An 11,027-nucleotide genomic window follows, 5' to 3' on the forward strand; every position below is an offset into this window, starting at 1 on the left:
TCCTAGTTGCAGGAGGCCCCGTTGCGCCACCGTGGCCACAGTTTGCCGTCTCCTCGGAAACGACATGCATGGCTGAAGAGTGATGCTGCGTCGCCACACTTTGATGAGCAGAAAGAGTGAAAAGAGAGAGGCGGGAGAGAGGGATCCTGGTTTCATGGTTTGTTGGGGAGCTAGTGTTACATGAGAGTGAATCGGGGCGATGACATTGTTTCCAAGTAGCAGCTGAGTGCACCTATACATCCTGCTCTGTGGGGAAGGGGCTGGTCACCTGTCCCAGCCACCGCAGAGGTCTGGACAAAAGGGCAGAGCGGGGCGGACAGATAACACCACTGTCCGGGGGAAGCGCCGACTCTCTTGTTGACACAGTTATGTATCGCCGGTCTCGGGTTTCCCGATAGCTTCAGAGGAAATTAGGGATTGATTGTGGATCCGACTGGGTTTCCCGAGTTTCACTCCGAAGTGGTGCTGCTGCTAAAACCAGAGGAACTGCTGGGATATGTCAAGCCAGGCCACAAGATGGACAAGGAGGTGAATTCCGATATTCATGAACTTCATGTTTGACTGAAAAGGACCTGAGAACACCTGTGAGGTGAGGAAAGAAAAAAACCTTTAATATTGCAATGATAAGATTTATTCATGAAATAAGTGAATGCTTCACTGTATGACTTTCTATGCAGCTCTGCTGCAACTGTAGGATTCCCGAGGCATCGACTGCTTCTACAAATTGTCAAATGGAGAAAAAATACCCTGTCATTGCAGGAAGACAGAGAGGTGAGTCTGCCAGGACATGAAAACAAACAAACAAACAAAAAAACCGGCATGAAAATTAAAACTTTGCACTCACACTGTAAAATGTATAATTATTTGATTTCATTACCATGCTGTACATGTTGGTCATTTGTGGTCATTTTGTTTCCCAGGACACAGTTTGAAGCAAACTGAGGATTACTCCTTTCTTCATTCTGCAAACTATACTCCTGCTTGTCCTGCTTGTGCTCATGCTGTTGGACGCTTGTTTGCTGATCTGTTCCATGTTTTGTCCGGTCTTGTTGTTGGCCAGACAAAACAAGGTGGATGTTGATCTGTTTTGATATTCTGACAGAAAAAACCCAAAAAAGAAAGATGAGCTGCCAGAGATGATTTGCTTTAATTCCCATGTTGTTAAAATGAACATGCACTCTTCTTCTTTGTGACGTCATGCCTCCTCTGTAGGACCAGGGCCTGGGCGCTATGGACTTCCTCCCACCATTGGATTTATTGGCCACGACTTCACAAAGCCAACCAGCCCTGCCTACACTTTCCATGGCAGGATGAGTGATAATAGTGAGCCTGTGTCTCTCGCTTACTTTTCTTTGAGATAAGTCACATTTGGAGATTTTTATGATGTAAAATGAAGCTCTTTTTGTGAGAAATCTGACTTCAAACTAAATTGTTATCATCAAATGTCCTATAAGACACACAGCATTTCATTTTTTATGATAATTTGTATACAGTAGATTATAAAAAAACACTCGGTTTATCTATTTAGAAATACATATTTCTTCTGAAAGATGTCACAACAGCTTATTCTATTTGGGATTTCTGTGTGACGTAACATCTAGCGAGGACCACTAGAGGGCGAGCGGATGCAATTATTCTTAGAAACGAATAATATGGTCAAACTAAATTCAGATTTAAATACATATTAATATATAAAAAACAAATATGTGCTTTTATTTCAGTGTATTATGTTGACTCCAGTCCAGGGCCTAAATATCACATAGATGCAAACATCACTCGCTTTGGAAAAGATGGCACACCTGCACATTCAATGCTGGGGAGAGTAAAAGCTCAGAGTAAGTTTATTTCCCTCACTGTCACTGTATGAGCAATGTTCATCGAGAAGTCTCATTTCCATCAACTGTTTTGTTTTTAAGAAACATTCTTGTGTTGTTAACTTTTCGTGTACCACAGCCATGTAAAATATTTTTAAAGAATTGTTACTTTCCATGTGACAAATGTTGGTTGGATTTTTTTTTAAATCAGGATTAGATTTGATATTTCCTTTACCCTAAATGAGGAAAAAAAAATAGCTATAACGACAGTACAGATTTTTATTTTAATCTTAAATCTTTCAATTAACTTGATTACAACTATTAAAAATTTGACAATTGTCAGTATTTTAACTCCTGCAAATGCCAGTTTGATTACAATATGCTTGTATTTTTGTGGAAAACACTCATGCATATTAATTATTTTTCAAATAATTGTTTAGTTTTATTTATTAGTCTTGGATTGTCAAAGATTAGAAAGAAAAGAATATTTGCTATGATGCATCAATACTTTTTATGTGGTATCGTCAAACATTGATAACACCATTTTCTATCCTTAATGACTCGATTTGAAGTTTCAAGTTACAATATTCGGCCCATTGTTGACATCTACACCCACCCTACATTTGTGATATAGAATATAATGGGTTTGTTTTTTTTTGTGAAGTTATCAAACTGGCAGTTAAATTGTTAAAGTCGTCAAAATTATTGCATGTTTGGGTAATTTTCATAAAAAAAAAAAACTAAAAAAAACATTCACTTTTGAACTGTTCGACATATTAAGATTTGAATTCCAAACTTTTTCAAAAGACGGACTATATTACAAAAAATAATGAAGTAAAATAAAATAACACGTGCAAAATGATTGTCACATTAAGAGTTAAAAAAAAAAAAAAAAAGTGACCTTCATGATGCATGAATGTTCTGTGATTTGTTCCCAAAAACATTTGCTCCTGACACGTTTTGAAATCCAGTGTCAGCTGTTGGAACGACACTCTTTTCTCTCTCTCTCTCTCTCTCTCTCTCTCTCTCTCTCTCTCTCTCTCTCTCTCTCTCTCTCTCTCTCTCTCTCTCTCTCTCTCTCTCTCTCTCTCTCTCTCTCTCTCTCTCTCTCTCTCTCTCCAATGTGGTGATGAAGTGTCAGTTGACTATTCGACCGTTTTCTCTTCACTAGAGGACCTGTTCCACACACCTGGACCTGGCGCTTACAGCCCAGAGAAAGCCGTACCGTGCAGCCTGCAGCGCAGACCCCCGTCCTACACGATGGGCGCTCGCACTCACTACCGCAGCGTGGACTCGGTCCCCGCGCCAAACAAGTACTGTCTCCCGCCACTCTTGGGTCCTCAAGTCCCCAACAAGTCAGCCAGCGCAAGCTACACAATGTCAGGCAGACTGAGGACCGGGGGGCCGTCTGTGGATTTGGCCAAAACGCCCGGGCCTTGCAGCTACAACCGTACAGACCCCAGTGTTTATCTTCCCCGGCAGCCGGCGTTTTCCATGCTGGGGCGACACGGTTTACCCAGAGACGGTTCCAAGAAACCCGGACCAGGAGCCTATAATCCTGAGAAAGTCACAGTCCACAAGTCTCGCGCTCCTGCTTTCTCCCTGGGAATTAGACACTCCGAATTTGTCACGCCGCTCGTTCTTAGTGTTTCCGACTGAATTCCTCCAAGAACACAGAGAACACATGCTTCTAAAGCGGGATTTTTCCGGAATAACTTTAACATTTAAACTTTCATATCATTCAAACCAGTTGTGTTTTTGATTTTTTATCACATCAGCTAACAAGTCTTGACAAATCATCACTATGGTATTTATTAGGATAGGCTATTTTTACAGAAGCCATTATATTTCACAATTGTAACTTCACTTGAGTTTCTATGTTATGAGTGTATGAATGAATTCCCAAACAATTATCCTTTCACTGGTATCGTCATTGTTTTAGATGGAAGTCATGTCAAATAAGAATAAAATTTAAAAAAAAAATAACCAAAGAAACGACATGAAAGAAGAAGACTTTATTTCAACCTTGAGCAACACAGATCAATCAAGGTTACAACTGAGGGAAAATTCATATCATCGTGAAAGAACATATGTACAAAACACATAAAGTTTACAAAACAAGAAACATTCAAAGTAAAAGTTGTTTTTCGAAAAAAAAAATCAGGGATTCTAGAAAATACAAAACTCTCAGTAAATAAAATCAGTTTTTAACAAAGTTACACCATAAGATAAAAAAATTTAAGTTAAAAATAAGTAAAAAGTTCAACGTAAAACAAAACCAAGACTAATGTTTACCTTAACAAAGATCATAAGGCTTTCATTCACAGTAAAATAGAACACGTCGTCTCTCATTGCCTCTAAAAACTGAGGGAGTGTGAAAGAACAGCAGCAAAAACAGAAGCACTACACAACAAAAAGTACACTAAAAAATACATTAGAACACATGTAGGAAGGATGCACGGTCAAAAGATGGTAGAAATCGGCAAAAGGCTGCAGCAGTTGTTTTCCAGATGGTTCCATTTAGTCCTTGGGAAGAGGCCTCCTGAAGAGCAGAATGTGCGGCTCTGCCAAGCCAAGAAACAAAGGTCAGTTTCATCTGGTCGAAACAATAAAATGTGAAACAACCGACGCCACTGACAAGAGAAGTTCAGGAGGATTTTTGTTAATGCAGCACCGGTAGGGTGCTGAACGTTGCAATCATCTTCTTCTTCTATGCGTGCCACTCCAAAAATGTTTCAAAATAAAGTGTAAGCGCAAATGAAAAAAAAGTAGAATTTTGTCAGAAGCTTGTCTGAACTTCACACCAGTGGCAAGGAGTTGTCGACTTTCTCAAAGAAAGAGTATTGAAGCCACGAGAACAGTCTTCAATGTTGTGAAACTGATCGTTTTTCCAGTGCGAAGCGAGATGGAGGGTTCAAACGGGATCTTGTGCGCACGTTGCTTCGGGAAAGTTCGGGAGTTTCTGTGACCGTAAGATGTCAACAAACCCGGGGTATGTTCCGAGAAATGTAAATGTTGGCTATATGTGTTTGAAGGAGTTTAATGTCTAATTTCCTTCAGAACGATATTGACAACGGATTAGAGATGTACGTCAGCAACTAAAACTGAGTCCTACATTTTTCATTTTTGGAGTGTGCATTCTGGTAGACCAGCATCTGCCCCCCCCCTCATCAACGAGCCTTGGTTGCCATGGCAACGCCCACTTTTTAATAGACACCAAGCACTTCAGACTGAAAACCCCACAAGAGTTACAGCTTTACAGAAGCAGAGTTGTTTGTCTAAGCATTACAATTTGACCCTGATTAAACTCACTCTCATTGTCATGCTCATGCATTTTTATGCTTCTAATGCATCAACAAAATTCACCTGCTGCCTATATTTCACTCCCAAACAGAAGTCGTGACAAAGACATAAAGGGGGGGGGTTTCGACTCCTTCAGCCGCTGGACACAACGTGAAGGCTGATCTGTGCATTTTGTGCTTAGGACAGCTCAAACAATGACAACATCAACTTTAGGACTACTTCCGATAATATGAGGTAACTTTTGAGTAACTTGCATGCAATCCTGTTTGAACAACATTAAATGTATTACCGTCTCTAGACTATATGAAGAAAAGGTGAGATGGGGTGAAACTGTCAACAGAGAAACACTCGAAGGCGACAAGTGATCAAACAGAGGTACAATATCTTTTAAAACCTGGCCTTGGTGTATTTATGCAAGTATAACTGAAGTCATTAGCCATAGGTACTACAGTTTTCATCTTTTTACTAAGAACACAGTTGTTTAATTGAATAAGGGTTTAAGGGTGTAACATGACGTTGTGGTTAGTGCTCTTGCCTCATAGTAGGAAGGGCATCAGTTTGAATCTGGTTATTTGTGTGTGGAGTTTGCATGTTCCTCCCACAGTCCCAAAACGTGCATAAGAGGTCAACTGATTCCCCTACATTGTTCACAGGCGTGGCTGGTTTTCTGTCTCTCTATGTTTGCTCTGTGATGTACGGGTGACCTGTCCAGGATGTACTCTGATTTCTTTTTAGCACTTAGAGTTAGCTGGAATTGGCTCCAGTGCCCCACAGCCCTGAGCTGAATAAAGCAGCACAGAAGTTGGATGGATGTCTCCTTTTATTTATCCAAAGAAAAATCTGTGGGTACTTCAAGGGATTTTGATAGAATACAAGCTGTTTATTATTGAGTTACTACAAGTAGTTGAACAATCATCTCATCACTTTAAATGTTTAAAATTGAAATGTCTCCTGAACAAAGATTGGTTATCAATTGAGGTTGTTTTTTTTTTCAAATCTGTTTTACTTCAAACTCCATACATTGGATTCGCAAGTGTACTGACCTGGTTTGTGGATCATGTAGTGAATCCAGCCCTGACTCTGCTGGACCCCCAGTCCCCTCCATTCGTCCTCGGTCATCAGGTTGGAGGTGGGCACCAGCTTGGACAGCTGCTTCGGAAGCACCACATGTCTGTGGGAGAAGCACATTGAAATGTCACCAACAACCTATTCCAGGTCACACAACACAGTTACGTGACGCAAGACACCTTGTCTTAGAAGGCCTTGATTTCAAGCAATTGATGGATGCCATGACGATGCTGCAATATCCTGAGGTGAACAAAGTACTGATAATTTGTATGCAAGTATTGCAGTGCTGTTGTTTAACATACTTCAGTACAAGGTAGTGCAATGACAATCTATTCAGGTGCCTCCTCCTTTACGGTGGTCACCACAGCTAAATAAGTGTTCAGAAAGACTTCCAGTGTAAACAAATAGCCAGAATTATAGTACAAGTTGAAAGGTAGCTTTATAGACCATCAACTCTCTCACTACTTTGAAGAGTACTTTTAAATAAGTATGGACTACTTTGCAGATCAATGGGTCGGAATACTAATTCAGAGATCACTCAGGACTTTAATAGTAGCATAGTAATTCGCATAACGTAAACTATACTTCAAAAATACGCTTACAAGTACAATCATCCAAAACTGGTACTTATAGAGTATTTGTAATCTGTTACTCTTGTTACATAATTTCTCCGCGTGACACTGCGTGGCTACAAGTTGTTGTTTTTGTTGTTGTTTCCCATTACAAGCTGTTATACACATTGCAAAATGACATTAACTCAAAGTGTACGCACTCACAGTAGTTTTTCCATTAAACCAACCGAGTGGTTACAGGTGGAAATAAAACCGTGGAGCCAAAAAGCGACACGAAACGTATAAGATAACGTTTGAGGACGTTAGTATGCGTCAGCACCTGTACTCGAAGTCGTCGTCGTTGTATTTGTCAGAGTAGAAAATCTTCATCTTCGACATTCTTGACTCGGTGTGATAGTAGTCAAAACGGACTGTGGCGAGATTTCTTCGGTTACCAAGAAGTGTTTTGGCTGAAGAAGACGCGTCTGACTCGGCTGCGAGCTGCTGTCATCTGCCGCTGTTTTCTAACGGGGATTCAAACGTCAACGGCCCCGCGCGCGCTCGCGGTTGGTTAGAGCGAGCAGAGGGCGGGCTGCACCGCATCGTCTCTGCTCGTCGAGATGAGGCACTCCGTTTCAAAATCACAACTCTTCAATTGATAAGCACAGTTTGCAAGGCAGAGCGAACTTTGAAATATTAACTGTTGTGTTTCGATTTTGAGCCCCAATCAAAAACAAAAAACAACGAAAAAAGAAAGAAAACACATTAACAAAATAGGTTTGACGCTTGAGAAAATGTTGCTGCTATTTCTATTCAGTTTCCTTTGAAATAGGTACGGAGGGAGACCTCTTTATTGTTTGCTCTCTCGAAGTTGGACTATAAACAAGTTTGAGGAGGCCGATGGACCCATTGACATTTTGATTTCATTATGAATGTTTTGTTATTATATACCTATTTTGTCATCACGTAGTATTTGGTTAAAACTATGAAACAACTCTGACGACGATATCCACCTCTATGTCTCCCAGAGGTCAAAGAGAGGTGTCTTCAGGGGTTCTATCTATCTATCTATCTATCTATCTATCTATCTATCTATCTATCTATCTATCTATCTATCTATCTATCTATCTATCTATCTATCTATCTATCTATCTATCTATCTATCTATCTATCATCCACCCATCATTATATTTGGCAATCTCCTTTGAAATATATCACGAGAGACAAAAAAAAATAAATCCCAGAAAAAAAGGTGTAGCTATATATGCAAAGATGAATATACAAAATGCTATTTTACTACAGTCCGATTTTGTTTTAATCATTTATTTATTTTTTGAGATTGAGGGGGTTCAGTCAAAATACACAGAGGAGGCACTTGTTATATTTTTTATAAAGTTTACATCGCAATCTTTCTTTTTTCTGTTAATGTTTTATTAGTTCAAACTCTCTGTAGTTTCCAACCACCGCATACACTTACAAGCTTGCTGCAGATTTCCTGCTGTAGGTTGTAATCACCGTTGTCAAGGTAATGGCTACTAATGAGTGGTGATGTATTCATAGCATGAATTGTTCCACTTGTATATGCAAAGTATCAAAGCCAGGAGGTAAATTTGTTAACTCTTCACATACAGAGTAATAGAGTAAGATTAAAATCACATTACTGCTTCTGGTGTATTCTAGTAATCACATGTATTAAAGCATAGTACCAGCTCCTTTACTTAATGTGCTTCATCCTAAAATAAAGAAATTCAATTGCAGTATTCATTATGCTGTTGTATGTGGTGCCAGTGCAATTATCTATCAAAAGAAAAAGGGACAGAACATACTGACAGAGGCCAGGACCTGGTGCATCTGTCAACATGCATTGATCACATCTGGTTTATCAGTTACCCTTTACACCGACAAACACAAAGTCATTGGCTGTCCAGAGAAAGGTGGGGTGGTAGTGGTGATCTGGCAGCAGTTCTGAACGTTGTTGGATTTTGTCCATCCGTAGATTACATAACTGTATGCTCTTTTTGCTGCTAATTAACTATTTTAACAGAACCATACAATATATATCCTACTTTTTCTGATAGGTCACAAGAAGTCACTGTTTTTTCCTTCTTCCTTTTAACAACCTCATATCAAAGGTAAGAGTCTTTTTTTCCTGAAGATCTTATTGACTTTAAGTTTGTAAATGACTCACTAACTTGTATGTACGATTATGTTAAAACCTTAATAATACGTCTGATTTTGACTTGTGTAAGGACTATTTTCCAAATATGTTATGGCTCCTATGTTGTATTTAGTTGGGCGAACCTAACTGATTTCTTTGTTAGTACTGTATATTGTCCACGTTGTCAGTGAACAAACTGATGTGTTAATTCATAATTTGACATGTTTGGTGGTGCATGTCTTTGACAAAAAACAGGAATATTATAAGGTGTTGTTTTACTCACCCTGTGTTTCACATTGATACCTTGTGCTACCTTTGTGTGAACATTATGACATTATGAGAGAGAGCAAAGAGAGCGACTATGGATTGACAGGGAGTGAGGATTAGTCATCAGGGAGGGTGAAACTGAGAAGCTAAAAGTACCATATTATGCTGAGATGTCTGATTGTTGGGAAGGCTGCTGGGAGGCTACATTGGAAGACAATTCAAACAGATAGGATAGGGTGGATGTTTATAGACTTGGATTCCGTATGAGCAGTGGCATTTCTATATTTCAATACTTAGTGCGGCAGGATTTATTTCAGCCGAGTTCATCCATCCATTCATCTTCTTTACCCGTCGCCAGTCTATCACACACACTCGCATTCACACCTAGCATTTGTCCCACAGTGGCCTTGAGTTCAAATACAGCCCAGGGCCTTTCTGTGTGGAGTTTGCATGTTGTTCCCGTGTATGAGCGTGTGCTTACTCCAGGTACTCCAGTTTCCTCCCACTGTCCAAAAACATGCACGTGAGGTTAATTGGTGACGCTAAATTGCCCCAAGGTGTGAATGTGAGTGTGTGTGGTTGTCTGTCTCTGTTTGCCCTCTGATGGACTGGAGACCTGTCGGGGGTGTTTCCCGCCAGGATAAGTGGTATCAAAGATACGTAGATGGTGGGTGGATGGATGTAAAATACACAACATTGTGTCATGAATCAAACTGCAGCCTCTCGTGTGAAAGGCGAGAACTTCACCACAAGAATACCCGCAAATTCATATGAAACGGGGATTCTTACAAGGGTTTTGTCACTGCGTCACTCAGTTTAACTGCAGTTTCTCTTCTGTCAAGCAGTGCCGACATCAGCGCCAGCCAATCAGCTAGGATTGGAGCACCATTTTTGTGGTATCTGGTCTTTTGATATACTCTGTGGTTATTATACAGCATATGCCTTGCTATATTGATCCTTGCTTGTTATTACATACTGTTGAGTCAATATGCTGGTATAAAACAAAACAAAAACAATGCAATTTAGATTACTTTGAAATATATTTTTGAATCATTTATACACTGTTTGTGTACAAACTGAAAAAAAATAGTATGTCATTTGGATAAGAAGATTTGGGAAACATTTGGTCTATCTGTTGGAAAGAAACAAAGACTGCCCCTTTCTGACCTCTCAATACTTTTTCAATGAAAGAAATAGCGGATGAACATCAATGAAAATACTATATTTCTTGTGCCTGCCTCAGTGGCAAGGTGTGAAGATTACCATACTATCCGAGGCAAGATTTTCTTCCCCGCTTTCAGCACGTAACTGGTCCCACACCGTTGGGAGCATGGACACAAAAAGCATATTAGTGCGGAAATCCCTACAGTTATATTACAATTTAGTCCTGCATAGTGACAACTCTATATGTAAATACTTGGTGGGGCAAGATTTTATTTCAGGTTTAATGACAGCAGTGGCATTTAGTGACATAACTGAATGCCAAAATAAAGTGGGTGCACAACTTTTTTGACACTACATTATGACAACCATATAGGCACCGATCCTGTGAAAAGGTTGAGCACTGAAGATAGCTTAAAAAAAAAAAAAAAAAAAAACTTCTGCCAGGAATGAAATCCAGGTCTACTGCGTGCTAGGCAGGATTACAACCGCCAACCTATCAGCAAGTTGATTGTTCATAAGCAATTTATTGTACATATAACCCTCCTCCAATTGTTTAGTCACCACGTTACTCAGTTTACCACCAGTTACCTCCAGTTTCTAGCTGCATAATCTGGCATTTGCACCAGCACCAGAGCTTGATGCTCTGGTGCTATCAAGCAGCAGTTCCTAAACTGGCTCCAGCCAATCAGCTCTGAGCTTCCA

General features: G+C 39.9%; 2 protein-coding genes across 2 annotated transcripts; one reads left to right on the forward strand and one right to left on the reverse strand.

Moving 5' to 3' along the window:
- Positions 1-731: 731 nt before the first annotated feature.
- Positions 732-3,473, forward strand: cimap1d (CIMAP1 family member D; the record flags this gene model as incomplete). Its single annotated transcript, XM_080472836.1, has 4 exons — positions 732-771; positions 1,213-1,323; positions 1,722-1,835; positions 2,986-3,473. The coding sequence occupies 4 exons, from the start codon at positions 732-734 to the stop codon at positions 3,471-3,473; spliced, it is 753 nt and encodes a 250-aa protein (XP_080328962.1).
- A 337-nt stretch (positions 3,474-3,810) lies between these two features.
- On the reverse strand, positions 3,811-7,314 carry cks2 (CDC28 protein kinase regulatory subunit 2). The gene is made up of 3 exons (XM_080474224.1): positions 7,077-7,314; positions 6,161-6,288; positions 3,811-4,378 (listed from the first exon to the last, which is right to left on the reverse strand). Exons 1-3 carry the CDS (start codon positions 7,133-7,135, stop codon positions 4,335-4,337), a joined length of 231 nt encoding a protein of 76 aa, XP_080330350.1. The 5' UTR covers positions 7,136-7,314; the 3' UTR covers positions 3,811-4,334.
- Positions 7,315-11,027: the final 3,713 nt, after the last annotated feature.

This window comes from Lipophrys pholis (genome assembly GCF_963383615.2).
Source record: "Lipophrys pholis genome assembly, chromosome: 10".
NCBI lineage: Eukaryota > Metazoa > Chordata > Actinopteri > Blenniiformes > Blenniidae > Lipophrys > Lipophrys pholis.

Excerpts from the sequence above, each read along its gene's own strand:
- cks2 (XM_080474224.1), bottom strand. The coding sequence starts at position 7,135 with ATGTCGAAGATGAAGATTTTCTACTCTGACAAATACAACGACGACGAC. Across the intron at positions 6,289-7,076 it reads GACGACGACTTCGAGTACAG|ACATGTGGTGCTTCCGAAGC; the intron begins GTGCTGACGCAT and ends CTTCTCCCACAG. Across the intron at positions 4,379-6,160 it reads CTACATGATCCACAAACCAG|AGCCGCACATTCTGCTCTTC; the intron begins GTCAGTACACTT and ends TTGGCTTGGCAG.